Genomic DNA, 15,294 nt, shown 5'->3' on the forward strand with positions numbered 1-15,294 from the left:
GATGGCAATAAAAAGAAGAGAATTGCTTGGGCCAAGAAACACAAGCAATTGACATTAAACCTGTGGGAATCTGTCATTTGGTCTGATGAATCCAAATTTGAGTGCCATGTCTTTGTGAGATGCAGAGTAGGTGAACGCTTGTGTGGTTCCCACCGTGAAGCATGGAGGAGAAGGTGGGATGTTGTGGGAATGCTTTGCTGATGACGCGGTCGGTGATTTATTTAGAATTCAAGGCACAATGAACCAGCATGGCTACCACAGCACTCTGCAGCAATACACCATCCCATCTGGTTTGCACTTAGTGGGACTATCATTTGTTTTTCAACAGGACAATGGCCCAAAAACACACCTCCAGGCTGTGGAAGGGCTGTCCCTGTACAGGGATCAACATCAGGGGAAATTTCAGAGTGACAACTAAAAATACAATTTCGTAATATTGAACATTCTTGAAAATGCAAGTGTCTTACACCCTTCAAAAGATTATAATCTTGGTAATCAAACTACGTTTTCCAATTTAAAATAGCTATTACAGAGAACTTTTATGTGATGATAAAAGGCTCATACAATACAAATATTTTTTAAATGTTTTCTTTCACAGTGATAGCGACTCCGACTCGGAGGCCCCGGTGCCAAGCTGCCCGCTCTACCTGTACCCCCAGTGGTGTTCATATGCCACAGTTCATTACTGCAGGCATGACTGTGCCTCAGAGCCAAAAGGGCACAGCATGGAGGCGTCGTTGTGTTCTGTGTCGCATGAAATCCACCACTTGTTCAGTTTGCCTCTGCTTTACATCAGAAAGAGACTGCTATGGGACATGGCACAGGAAGCAAAATATTATGACGAGGACTTCCAAGGGGTGTGTACAGTTTTTTTATATATTTATTTTCTAATATAAAAAAAAAAAAATGTGTGTGTGTGTGTGTGTGTTAGAATTGCTTTTTGATATGTTGTATATAGTTATTTGCACTGCTGTATATAGTTATAGGTCATTTCACCAATTCGGCCACTTGGGTACATTTGAGCAACTTGTGTGGGACACCTGGGTGACTTCATGCTAAATGTCATGTAGCTCACCCATTCCTGAAATTATCAGTCTCAAACTTTGCACACCTACAGTTGCCCTCTTGTGTTATCCATCAAAATTATCTCCAGCATCCTATTCTAGTACATGTGAAAGATGATATTACAACAATAAAAAACAGAAAACGTATGCTCTTTCTTTCTATTTTCTTCCACCAGATCTACTGTGTTATATTCGCCTACATTCAATTAACGTTTCCACAAACTTCAGAATGTTTCCATTCAAATGATACCACGAATATGCATATCCTTGCCTCTGGGGCTGAACTACAGGCAGTTAGATGTGTTAGATGTCTTCAGGCAGAAATTGAGAACAAAGGGTTGCAGCCATAACAGGTTAACCAAAAAGGAGAGTGATGGAGTGCTGCATCAGATGACCTGGCCTCCACAATCACCTGACCTCAATCCAATTGAGATGGTTTGGGATTTTTTACATTTTATTTCACCTTTATTTAACCAGGTAGGCCAGTTGAGAACAAGTTCTCATTTACAACTGCGACCTGGCCAAGATAAAGCAGTGCGACAAAAACAACAACATAGAGTTACACATGGGATAAACAAACATACAGTCAATAACACAATATAAATATATATATATATACAGTGTGTGCAAATGTAGTACGATTAGGGAGGTAAGGCAATAAATAGGCAATAGTGGCGAAATAATTACAATTTAGCATAAACACTGGAGTGATAGATGTGCAGATGATGACGTGCAAGTAGATGCTGGTGTGCAAAAGAGCAAAAATAAATAATAATATGGGGATGAGGTAGTTGGGTGGGCTATTTACAGATGGGCTGTGTGCAGGTGCAGTGATCGGTAAGCTGCTATGAAAGCTGATTCTTAAAGTTAGTGAGGGAGATGTAAGTCTCCAGCTTCAGTGATTTTTGCAATTCGTTCCAGTCATTGGCAGCAGAAAACTGGAAGGAAAGGTGGCCAAATGAGGAGTTGGCTTTGGGGATGGCCAGTGAAATATACCTGCTGGAGCACGAGCTACAGGTGGGTGTTGCAATGGTGAACAGTGAGCTGAGAAAAGACGGGGCTTTACATAGCAAAGACTTATAGATGACAAGGAGCCAGTGGGTTTGGGGACAAACATGAAGCGAGGGACAGTCAACGAGAGCATAGAGGTCGCAGTGGTGGGTAGTATATGGGGCTTTGGTGACAAAACGGATGGCACTGTGATAGACTATATCTAATTTGCTGAGTAGAGTGTTGGAGGCTATTTTGTAAATTACATTGCCAGTCAAGGATTGGTAGGATAGTCAGTTTTATGAGGGTATGTTTGACAGCATGAATGAAGGAGGCTTGAAAATCAGATTGCATAGCAGAGAAGGTACAGTGGGATTCAAAACGGTTGGTGATCTGTTTGTTAACTTGGCTTTCGAAGACTTTAGCAAGGCAGGGCAGGATGGATATAGGTCTATAAGAGTTTGGGTCTAGAGTGTCTCCCCCTTTAAAGAAGGGAAGGGAAGTTGAACAGGCTAGTAAAAGGGGTTGCAACAATTGCCGCAGAAAGAGAGGGTCCAGAAAGAGAGGGTCCAGATTGTCTAGCCCAGTTTATTTGTAGGGGTCCAGATTTTGCAGCTTTTTCAGAACATCAGCTATCTGGATTTGGGTGAAGGAGAGGTGGGTGGTGGGGCTTGGGCAAGTTTCTGCAGGGGGTGCAGAGCTGTTGGCCGGGGTAGGTGTAGACAGGTGGAAAGCATGGCTAGCCGTAGAAAAATGCTTATTGAAATTCTCAATTATCGTGGATTTATCGGTGGTGACAGTGCTTTCTAGTCTCGGTGCAGTGGGCACTTGGGAGGAGGTGATCTTATTCTCCATGGACTTTACAGTGTCTCAAAACTGATGAGTTGGGATGAGTTGGCCCGCAGAGTGAAGGAAAAGCAGCCAACAAGTGCTCAGCATCTGTGGGAAGTCCTTCAAGACTGTTGGAAAAGCATTCCAGTTGAAGTTGGTTGAGGGAATGCCAAGAGTGTGCAAAAGCTGTCATCAAAGCAAAGGGTGGTTACTTTGAAAAATCTAAAATCTATTTATATTTGTTAAACTCTTGTTTGGTTACTACATGATTCCATGTGTGTTATTTCTACAATGTAAAAAATTGTAAAAATAAAGAAAAACCCTTGAATGAGTAGGCGTGTGTGTCCAAACTTTTGACTGGTACTGTATGGTTGGTGTAAAGGTGTCCAGTGATTTTGGGTCTCGCCAGTAGGCCAGGTGTGCGAGTTTGTGTGTGTGTGTGTGTGTGGTGGTCTCACCCCTGCAGGCGTAGTTTCCTGACCAGTGTTTGCTGGCCATACACACCACCTCTGGGTGTCCCTGCTGCATCTCGTAACCCCTCTTACAGCGAATCTTACAGCGCGATCCCATCACGTTCTTATAATATTGCCCCCCAGGACTCCGACAACTCACGTCGCCATGCTTCACCTTGATGGGCGCGCACCAAGGGGTCCCTAAAAATGGGGTTGAGGGGGGAATAAGAGGGAGAGTTATAGCATTCACATAAAAGATTGAAATAAATGTCCTTCTGGTTCAGATGCTGGACAGACATCTTCCTATACAGGATAGAGATAAACATTGTCTGTTTGTGCCGCAGTGTAAATTAACTATTGGGGACCGGGGGGTATTTACCAGTGTTTTGGACATCCATGTGTTTTCTCACCTTACTGCTAAAATGAAGAGAGGCTGTGAGTGTAAGTCAGGCAGTGAGTTTCCCATAGCAACATACATAATCCATACTGATTTAACACAGGACACAGTGTTTACAGCAGACTAAAGAGATGAAATCTGGAGTGCTAGTGTAAACCCATCCATCACCTTATCACAGGTAGACAGAATGATAAAATGGCTTTGTCACTTACCATAATCCATACTGACAATAAGAAGTACTTGACAACAAAACAAGTACTTGCTTGAGTAAAGAAAAGATAGAGGTTGAGAGTAAGGGAAATAGTTTGAGTGTGTGTGTGTGGGTGTCTGTCTGTCTTTGATCACTTTGATCCAGTGGATTTAAACGGGATCACTCAATCATACTGTTGATTAGAGCTACTAAACCCCATCAATTGAACTATTAATAAATATAACCTTCAGAATGGAGGCTGAAGTGGATGATGATCTAGAGCTGATTTACAGCATGAGGGATAAAGATTTGTCAAAAGAAAACTGAAGTTACCTCCAACTTTCCTCGACCAGTTGGATGGCTCTATCCATCCCTCAAAAGCTTACCTAAAGATTCCTTTTGGGAATGCCAAGTTTGAGGGGCCAGCAGGTTTGTATTCCAGGGAAATAAAATCTGCAGTCTTTTCCCCACTGGCTCAGAACACACACACTTTCTTGTAAGCACGCACACACACATACACACACTCTCAAACATACACTAGCTGGACAGTTTGTGTGTGTATGTTGGCTGTAACTCCAGTCTCCACTGTCATTGAGTAAGATAACACAATACTATATTTGAGTCTCTACAGAAGATAAATAGTCCAGGAGTTTTGTTTGGCCCAGAGGGTATAAGTCCATGTCTGACTGACCTCAAAGAAAAGTTGAAAGTTAGTTTGACATAATTGTGTCAGTTTTAAAACATGGGATGAAGCATATCGCTTTCTTGTGGAGAAGAAAATAACATAGTTATGTACATCACATTGAAGTGAAAGACACACAGCTAACTTTGATTGGCTTTTCAAATAAAATAAATGTTTTCAATGTTGATAAAAAGTGTAGTCAATGCTTTGAGTTTAAGAGGCTTATTTCAACCCTAAACTTTCCTGCATGTTGAAAGCGAGTGCCAGAGTGTGTAAAAAGCGTGCGTGCATGTGGCAGCAGAGCTTGGTCAAAGCATTCACCTCCGTTTCTACGAGCATATGCATCTTCATCATCTCCATAGCCATAGTATCCCGACCCTGAGAAAGTAAGAGGGAGAAGAAAGCAGCTAGTGACCAAGGCAGGGAGAGAGCAAGGCTGCATTCAAGATAAGAGTAGGGCTGCATTGGTTTCTGTATAGCACTTTGTGACATCTGCTGATGTAAAAAGGGCTTTATAAATACATTTGATTGAAAGGGTTTATCAACGTTTCAAAACATGATGTGGGCCTAATCCTTCAACAAAAGATTTGGGTTGGACTTTACTGGTGTTTTGCAAGAGGTCATTATTAAATCAAGATTATCACTGTTGGAAAACGTTGCTAAACTATTCCTCCAAAGAGGAATGAGAGAAATCTCTTTCACACATGCAGAGAAGAAGAACCCCAAGGGAGCCTTTCTCCCCAGCTGGTTTGGCACAATGAATCACTTTTACTGCAACCTTGTTCTAAAACCAGTGGTGCAATGGCAACCTCACACTGGGGTCACATTCAGTAAGTATGAAACTGAAGGAAACGTTTTGAAACGGAGGAGGAACTACCTAAACCTTTTCTCCATTCCAAAATGTTTTCTCCTGTTTGTTCTTGCTGAAATGTGACTCAGGGTCTTGTTGTGAGGTCACCAACATACTTACTGTGATATGTGACTAGTGCTCCAATATTGGTTTCCTTTCCTTCTCTCCTTCTTGGTCACTATGAGAGTAGAGGTCGACCGATTATGATTTTTCAACGCCGATACCGATTATTTGGATGACCAAAAAAAGCCGATACCGATTAATCGGACGATTATTTATTTATTTATTTGTAATAATGACAATTACAACAATACTGAATTACCACTTATTTTAACTTAATATAATACATCAATAAAAATCTATTTAGCCTCAAATAAACAATGAAACATGTTCAATTTGATTTAAATAATGCAAAAACAAAGTGTTGGAGAAGAAAGTAAAAGTGCAATATGTGCCATGTAAAAAAGCTAATGTTTAAGTTCCTTGCTCAGGACATGAGAACATATGAAAGCTGGTGGTTCCTTTTTATACTTCTTATGGCTGCAGGGGCAGTATTGAGTAGCTTGGATGAATAAGGTGTCCAGAGGTGCCCAGAGTAAACGGCCTGCTCCTCAGTCCCAGTTGCAAATATATGCATATTATTAGTCATGTGGATAGAAAACACTCTGAAGTTTCTAAAACTGTTTGAATGGTATCTGTGCGTATAAAAGAACTCATATAGCAGGCAAAAACCTGAGAATATATCCAAACAGGAAGTGGGAAATCTGAGGTTTGTAGTTTTTGAACAGCCCTATCGAATACACAGTGGGATATGGTTCATGTTGCCATTCCTAGGGATGACTTAGATGTCAACCGTCTTTAGAAGCTTGAATGAGGCTTCCACTGTGACGTGGGGCTGGATGAGAGCTCTTTGAGTCAGTGGTCTGGCAGAGAGCCAGGTCCTGGTCAGCGCATTTCACATGAGAGCGACCTGAGTTCCATGGCTTTTCTACAGACAATGGAATTCTCTGGTTGGAATGTTATTGAAGATTTATGATAAAAACATCCTAATGATTGATTCTATACTTAGATTGAAATGTTTCTACGACCTGTAATATAACTTTTTGAACTTTTCGTCCAACGTTTGGCTGGACCTGCACGAGCGTACTAAACGCCCTAACAAAAGTAGCTACTTGGACATAAATAATGGACATTATCGAACAAATCAAACATTAATTGTGGAACTAGGATTCCTGGGAGTGCATTCTGATGAACATCATCAAAGGTAAGGGAATATTTATAATGTAATTTCTGTTTCTATAATAATGTCATTTCTGTTGACTCCAACATGGCGGATAAAAAATAATAATTTCTGAGCGCCGTTCTCAGATTATTGCATGGTTTGCTCTTTCCATAAAGCTTTTTTGAAATCTGACACAGCGGTTGCATTAACTTCTTATGGCTGGGGGGCAGTATTGAGTAGCTTGGATGAATAAGTTGCCCAAAGTAAATGGCCTGCTCCTCAGTCTCAGTTGCTAATATATGCATATTATTATTAGTATTGGATAGAAAACACTCTGAAGTTTCTAAAACTGTTTGAAAGATGTCTGTGAGTATAACAGAACTCATATGGCAGGCAAAATCCTGATGAGAAATCAAAACAGGAAGTGAGAAATCTGAGCTTTGTATGTATTCACCAGCGTCCCCAATGAAATCCCCTTGAGATATTAATGATGTTGCACTGCCTAGGGGTTCCAGATGTTATTCTAGATGTAAACCATCGATAGAAATTTGAATGAGACTTCTACGGTGTTGTGGGAGTGAATGAGAACAGAATCAATCAGATGTCTGGCAGTCAGCCATTTTCTGATCATGCTTATTCCTCATGCTATTCACTTGCGTTCCATTGCTCGTGAAGACATGAAGGAATGCTCTGGTTGGAACTTTATTGAAGCTATATGTTAAAAACATCCTAAAGATTGATTCTGTACTTAGTTTGAAATGTTTCTTCGACCTGTAATATACCTTTTTGAAGTTTTTGTCCGATGTAACGCTGACCAGAATGAGCGTTTGGATATGTATACCAAACACGCTAACAAAAGAAGGTATTTGGACATAAATAACGGACATTATCGTACAAAACAAACATTTATTGTGGACCTGGGATTCCTGGAGTGCTTTCTGATGTAGATCATCAAAGGTAAGGGAATATTTATCATATCATTTCTTGTTTATATTGACGCCATCATTGCGGCTATTATGACGTTTACTTCGCCGTCGCAGATTATTGCATGGGTTTCTTTTTCCGTAAAGTTTTTTTGAAATCTGACACAGCGGTTGCATTAAGGAGAGGTATATCTATAATTCCATGTGTATAATTTGTATTATAATCTACATTTATTATTTCTGTTGAATGATGTGGGTATGCAAAATCACTGGATGTTTTTGGAACTAGTGAATGTAACGCGCCAATGTAAACTCATATTTTGATAAATATGAACTTTATCAAACAAAACATACATGTATTGCGTAATGAAGTCCTATGAGTGTCATTTTATGAAGATGATCAAAGTGATTTATCTCTATTTGTGGTTCTTGTGACTGGCTGGAAAATATTTTGCTGGAAAAATGGCTGTGTTTTTCTGTGGCTATGAGGTGACCTAGCATTATCGTTTGTGGTGCTTTTGCTGTAAAGCATATTTGAAATTGGACACTGTTGTGTGCTTAACAACAAGATTACCTTTAAAATGGTATAAGATACATGCATGTTTGAGGAATTGTAATTATGAGATTTCTGTTGTTTTGAATTTGGCGCCCTGCACTTTCACTGGCTGTTGTCATGTCGATTCCGTTAACGGGATTGCAGCCCTAAGAAGATTTAACATGAGGCTTCAATATTCCAAGGTAAGAGGTTTTAGGTTGTAGTTAATATTATATTTATAGGACTATTTCTCTCTATACCATTTGTATTTCATTAACCTTTGACTATTGGATGTTCTTATAGGCACTTTAGTATTGCCAGTGTAACAGTATAGCTTCCGTCCCTCTCCTCGCTCCTACCTGGGCTCGAACCAGGAACACATCGACAACAGACACCATTTGAAGCAGCGGTTCTCATTGCTGCACAAAATCCGCGTCCCTTGCAGAACAAGGGGAACAACTACTCCAAGTCTCAAAGCGAGTGACGTTTGAAACGCTATTAGCGCGCACACTGCTAACTAGCTAGCCATTTCACATCGGTTACACCAGCCTAATCTCAGGAGTTGATAAACTTGAAGTCATAAACAGCGCAATGCTTGAAGCATTACTAAGAGCTGCTGTCAAAATCATGAAAGTGCTGTTTGAATGAATGCTTACAAGCCTGCTGCTGCCTACCATTGCTCAGTCAGACTGCTCTATCAAATATCATATCATAGACTTAATTATAACATAATAACACAGAAATACGAACCTTTGGTCATTAATATGGTCGAATCCGGAAACTATCATTTTGAAAACAAAATGTTTATTATTATCGCATATACCCTGACTCTGCATGCAATGAACGCAAAAAAAGTGACACAATTTCACCTGGTTAATATTGCCTGCTAACCTGGATTTCTTTTAGCTAAATATGCAGGTTTAAAAATGTATACTTCTGTGTATTGATTTAAAGAAAGGCATTGATGTTTATGGTTAGGTACACGTTGGAGCAACGGCAGTCCTTTTCCCGCACCGCATCGATTATATACAACGCAGGACACGCTAGATAAACTAGTAATATCATCAACCATGTGTAGTTAACTAGTGATTATGATTGTTTTTTATAAGATAGGTTTAATGCTCGCTAGCAACTTACCTTAGCTTCTTACTGCATTCGAGTAACAGGCAGGCTCCTCGTGGAGTGCAATGTAAAGCAGGTGGTTAGAGCATTGGACTAGTTAACTGTAAGGTTGCAAGATTGAATCTCCGAGCTGACAAGGTAAAAATCTGTCGTTTTGACCCTGTACAAGGCAGTTAACCTACCGTTCCTAGGCCGTCATTGAAAATAAGAATATGTTCTTAACTGACTTTCCTAGTTAAAAAGGTGTACAAAAAAAAAAGAATTCGGCCATATCGGGGGGCCAAAAATAACGATTTCCGATTGTTATGAAAACTTGAAATCGGCCCTAATTAATTGGCCATTCCGATTAATCGGTCGACCTCTATGTGAGAGAGCTAGAAAAAGAATGGCCCTTCCAATAGAAATCTGGCTTATTGCTTTCATCTGTCAAGATATTTGATATCAGTTGTCAAAAGGAAAGCAGATATGAGTATTGGGACGTTGCTTGTCTGGCAGACAATGCTTTGCTGTCACAGCAAAATTACTGCATAATCTAGAGCCTTCTGCTTCAAAATGATACATAACCTTTCAATTCACAATGCAAGATAAAGGAGTGACATGAGGGAGAGAGAAAAAGGTGAGGATTATAGTGAAGGGAGCGGGAGAGAGAATGGGTGAGGGAAGGAAAGGGGTGTAAATGGGAGAGAGGAGTGAGGAGCGAGCTCAGATACGCCCAATCGCTACCAGAGGAGGATGTTGTGGACTCCAACCCAGTGTGAATGTGTTCTCTGTTCAGGATCCATGAGGGACAAAACAGACAGAGAAGTCTTTCACTCCTGCTACAGCTACACGCTCCCAGCCCGGCGGGCGTACATACACGTCAGCCAAATGCCTCACGTGCACTGCGGTTTTAGCAGTCAGATCACGCTGCTACTGAGCACATCCTTATACAGACCCTGAATCTGATTTGGCTGACTGAGGGGAAAAGTCAGAGGCACACAGCCAAGGAAGTCTATCAGAGGGAAACAGACATATCTGGGAAACTAATCACAGGTGTGTGCTGCTGCTTCAGATCAGTTCTATAACAAGCTTGCAGTCAATTCACTGCCTACAGTGAGGTTATATATGACTATCCTTACAGAGTACGACCGCTATATGGGCCAACACCAGAGTGCACATGGAGAACTTACCACACATCTCTACTGGGCTTTGTTATGGAGACATAATATACAACAGACAACAGAGTAATCTAACACACACACACACACATGTAGGCCTTCCTTTCTCTCTCATTCGAGACTGTTCTACAGATTACTGTCCTGCTACAACAACTAAAGTTCTGCTCTGATTTTTTGGTTTTGTTATTCTGTAATAAATTGAATCCTAGGGGGCTCTACTGACATACACCATACCAGCAGAGAGCCTCATAGCCTATAGCAGGGGATATTTCCCAGAGGCAGAGCTAGTCCATCTTCTCCACATGCACATCCTTAGAGACAAAGGCAGCCAGTTAGACTGACACTCACATCCCATCCAGCAATCTGCAGCAGAGGGCATAACACATTATTATAGACTTGTCTCTCTCCTTTCCTAAGGGATCTTAGAATACTGCAGTACTGTTCCTTTTCCACTCAAAGCGGTCTCCAGAACAGCCAGGGATGAAATAACACTATGATTAACTTGAAACGATCTCATCCACATCATCAAATTGAGCCAGCCTTGAATAAAAGCTGATATGCTGAGAAGTTGACACTCAACTTGGCAGTATAAAGTTATTTCTTATTTGCTTAACATCAGTGTGTGAATGAAGGCCAGATCCAGAGTTTTCAATAACAAAGAAAGAGAAAACCTATAAGTTGTCATTCATCCACATAAACATGGTCCCGGTCCCAACAGTCTTTCTGTCAGTGCACTGAGGTTTGGAATCAGACAGAATCCCTAACAGTCTCTCTCTTCTTTTCTCTTCTCTCTCACAGTGAAAATGACTCCTCAGAGGGTGGGAAGACGTCAGAGAGAACACAGTGTTGATAAAACAGAGAGAGCGACAGAGCGAGAGAGGCTCTCCTGCCAAGCTCAATGAGAACAACAGGGCCAGAGGGAACACAAACTGAGGTTCCAGTCAGCTTTATTCAGCTGAGCTGTGCGTAATAGGAATCAATGATAGGGTTAATGTAGAACCATGCCAGGAGGAGAACTGAACGGGCTGTACAGGCATCTGTTATTTCATCTGGGTATTAGAAACACATAGACTAAAGACAGTGAAGTGATTTGACCATATTTTTCGCACTGCCTCTGTGCACAACTTCCCTTTAATAGATCTCTTCCTCAACCAACCACTTTAACTCGTGTTCTCTCCAACATCACATGCTCACGACACCTTTCTTAACGCATCAATCACTGACTCGCTTACCGTCATGCTCTCTTTCTCTCTCACCATGGAAAATGAGAAGAACCATTATTACTGCTACTCCATTGGTATTAGTAAGCTGGCAGGCTTAGAGAATTCCCTGGGTTACATCACTCTGTGTTAAGACGGCATGCTTGAGCTTTCTGACAATTAACTATACATACAAGGTCACTCACCACCTAGACCAACAGCACAGCAGTCCATTCGTAAAATATGAATGATTCATAGTCATTATGACTGGGTTTCACTGTACGTAGAAATGCATGCTGAGCGAGCAATAAAGGAGAAGGCGCCGCTGAGTGTGGACATGTGTCTGTGTGAGTGTCTGCTTGTGCTGACAGAGAAAATAGTAATGAGACGGGACAAAGGAGACAGCGGCAACCATCTTGTTTTTTGAGACAGCAGCCGAGACAGAAACATACAGAGTTCCGGAGAGAACCAACCATCAAACCCTTCCCTTGCCAGTTACCACCCATCTTCATATGCCCTGGAGGTAGCATCGACACTCAGCCTGACTCTCAGTAGACACCTCAATGCACGTAAAGTAACAACACTCAGCCTGACTCTCAGTAGACACCTCAATGCACGTAAAGTAACAACACTCAGTCTGTCTCTCAGTAGACACCTCAATGCACGTAAAGTAACAACACTCAGCCTGTCTCTCAGTAGACACCTCAATGCACGTAAAGTAACAACACTCAGTCTGTCTCTCAGTAGACACCTCAATGCACGTAAAGTAACAACACTCAGCCTGTCTCTCAGTAGACACCTCAATGCACGTAAAGTAACAACACTCAGCCTGTCTCTCAGTAGACACCTCAATGCACGTAAAGTAACAACACTCAGTCTGTCTCTCAGTAGACACCTCAATGCACGTAAAGTAACAACACTCAGCCTGTCTCTCAGTAGACACCTCAATGCACGTAAAGTAACAACACTCAGCCTGTCTCTCAGTAGACACCTCAATGCACGTAAAGTAACAACACTCAGCCTGTCTCTCAGTAGACACCTCAATGCACGTAAAGTAACAACACTCAGCCTGTCTCTCAGTAGACACCTCAATGCACGTAAAGTAACAACACTCAGTCTGTCTCTCAGTAGACACCTCACCTCTATAACACCAAAGCAAAGAAAGGTTACTAAGGCTACTTAAAACCCAAACCACCCACCCTTCTCAACCATCTTTAAAACACACACACACACACACACATAAATTACGCCACAAAGTCTAACTAACAACCCCCAAATAAATACAAAGACCCCTGTTAAATCAACCCCTATAAACACACTCACAAGCACACAGACTCACCAGTGACCTCCAGCTATAAGCATCAGTTTGACAAGCTGTGTTTACCCTGTCAGTGTAAATCTAACTCCAGTAGCGTATGCACATGTTTCAGCCTGTTTCTCAGACAGAAGTGTTGAGCTGCGCCGCCAGTGGACAAGACACATACATCTCCAAATCAACACCCTCACACACCCTCAAGCACACACACCCACACAATCTCTCTCTCTGACACACCTTACATCTCTAACCTTGATACAGACATACACATGCACATACACTCCATGATAAACGCACTCGTATACACCCATGCATCCGAACTATTATACAGTCCCATCTCGTCTTGAACTTATTTCAGCTTCTCATTACTCTTCAGTGAATGTTCCTCTGCAGGATACTGTCCCTGCCCTGTTGGCACCCAGCCATCTGGACAACTCTCTCTCAGTGTGTGTGTGTGTGTAAGTGCTTGCATATATGTGTGTGGGACTTTGTGTGAAATTATTGTGTAACCAAGCTAAGATGAGAGAACACCACATGGAATCAAATCAATCGACCAGAAAAAAATAAAACAACTATAATGGTCTCTCTATCCCATCATGGTGTCTGTCTACCTTTAAATCAATGGTATGGCCTGTTGACGGTTCCATTCAACTGGTACAGTCCTCCTGTCACCCTCCAAAGAGACCCTACAATCTTATTAAACAAAACCACCCAGCACTGGACAGACACTGACTCCACAGATCTGCGGGTCTAGGAAAGCTAGGAAATGGGAGGAGGCAGCCCGAGCAAATGTGCAGTTAATCCGAACACAGGAGCCCTTGTGTGGCTTGTGGCCGGTGACGGCTCCGACATCCGGGAGCTATGGGCTCTGATTGCAGAGCACGGAGCTCCAATGCCGGTCACACTGGGGTGGACTGTAGTCTGGAAATATTTACTGGAGACGTGGAATTATCTAGGCTATTGACAACTTCGATTTGATTCGCCACTCTGTTGACTGAAATCATAGACCATTAGCTAGGTAAAGATGAGTTACATTTGGGCACGTTTAACGTACATATCCCCTTGTTAAACGAATGTACAACTGTTAAACTCATTACCCACTGGACACACTGGTTGAATCAATGTTGTTTCCACGACATTTCAATGAAATTACGTTGAACCAACGTGGAATAGCTGCGTTGAATTGACGTCTGTGCCCAGTGGGATAGCGCCCTTACTTTGCATGGCAAAATAACTTGAACAAAGGACTTAATTAATAAATGTTTTTTTTACAAGCTATAGTACGAAGGTAAGCTAAGGTACCATGTACATAATGCTGGTTTTAGTGTCTCATGAATTCTGCGGGAGACGTCCCCCAGATGCGCACTGCATTCCCTTTTACCCTAGCCTCACCCCCCTCCACGTAAACATAAAATGTGGCTCTCAAAAAGTAGCGGTGGGATATAGGCTAACCGATAATGAATACGTAATAACAGAACAAATTGCAACAACCACTATGTTATGCAAATATCTAAAAACTTTACATTTGAGAAATGTAAATTAAATGGACGGTGTCAATTTGGACACTAGTGGGTTAACTAAATCCCTCTGATCCGCGGGATGGATAAATATTTGCAATTCCTTACCTTCATACGCTAAACTGAAGAAGAGCTGGACAAACACGAACAGGGACACTACCAGCCAGGTGTCCATATTCAACATCTTTGTAAAGTACAGGAAAACTTCCAAGGCATTCCAACTTTCCAAAGACCCGCCTCCTGCTCCAGAAACACGAGAGGATACTCCACCAGGATCCTAATCGAATCTGGCCTGAGCCAAGGCGCGCGCGTCACAGCTAAGTGCAGCAACACTGAACTAAACACTGCAAACAACTCTAACAAATTATAGTAGACATTTTAACCTGCAACAAAGGGACTTTGTTTTCATACAATAGCTTACGCATTTAGGTCTAGTTGCCACTTGCCAAGGCTGCTGGGGAAATACATTCCCCAAGAAAAAAATCTAAAAGCACAACCAAATAAAGGCATCTCAAACACCAAAGTGATACATCATTGCTGGACACACACACACACACACACACACACACACACACACACACACACACACACACACACACACACACACACACACACACACACACACACACACACACACACACACACACACACACACACACACACACACACACACACACACACAAACAATTCAGTCCCATTCACAATCCTATTTTCGCTAACCCCTAACCTATACTCTTACTCTAACCCCCCAAACTAACCCTAGATCCTAACCCCAAATCTAATCCTAACACTAATTCTAACCTTAACCCTAAACCCCCGAGAAATAGTATTTGACCTCTTGGGAACTA

At 41.8% G+C, this 15,294-nt stretch overlaps 1 protein-coding gene across 3 annotated transcripts in view; it reads right to left on the reverse strand.

Annotated features, from left to right (window-relative positions):
- Positions 1-14,908, reverse strand: part of LOC135547386 (sushi-repeat-containing protein SRPX-like) — a 34,263-nt gene extending 19,355 nt beyond the window's left edge. Inside the window, exons 1-3 of one of the 3 annotated variants that reach the window (XM_064976375.1) lie at positions 14,555-14,895; positions 4,928-4,984; positions 3,344-3,538 (exon numbers count right to left, since the gene is read on the reverse strand). In XM_064976375.1, coding sequence (XP_064832447.1) covers positions 3,344-3,538; positions 4,928-4,984; positions 14,555-14,630 — 328 coding nt within the window. In that variant the 5' untranslated portion in view covers positions 14,631-14,895. Of the gene's footprint in view, positions 1-3,343; positions 3,539-4,927; positions 4,985-12,953; positions 13,277-14,554 lie in introns of those variants that run through there. The other 2 variants (XM_064976377.1, XM_064976376.1) reach the window with 2 other exon arrangements.
- Between the last annotated feature and the right edge of the window lie 386 nt (positions 14,909-15,294).

This window comes from Oncorhynchus masou, chromosome 10 (assembly GCF_036934945.1).
Source record: "Oncorhynchus masou masou isolate Uvic2021 chromosome 10, UVic_Omas_1.1, whole genome shotgun sequence".
NCBI lineage: Eukaryota > Metazoa > Chordata > Actinopteri > Salmoniformes > Salmonidae > Oncorhynchus > Oncorhynchus masou.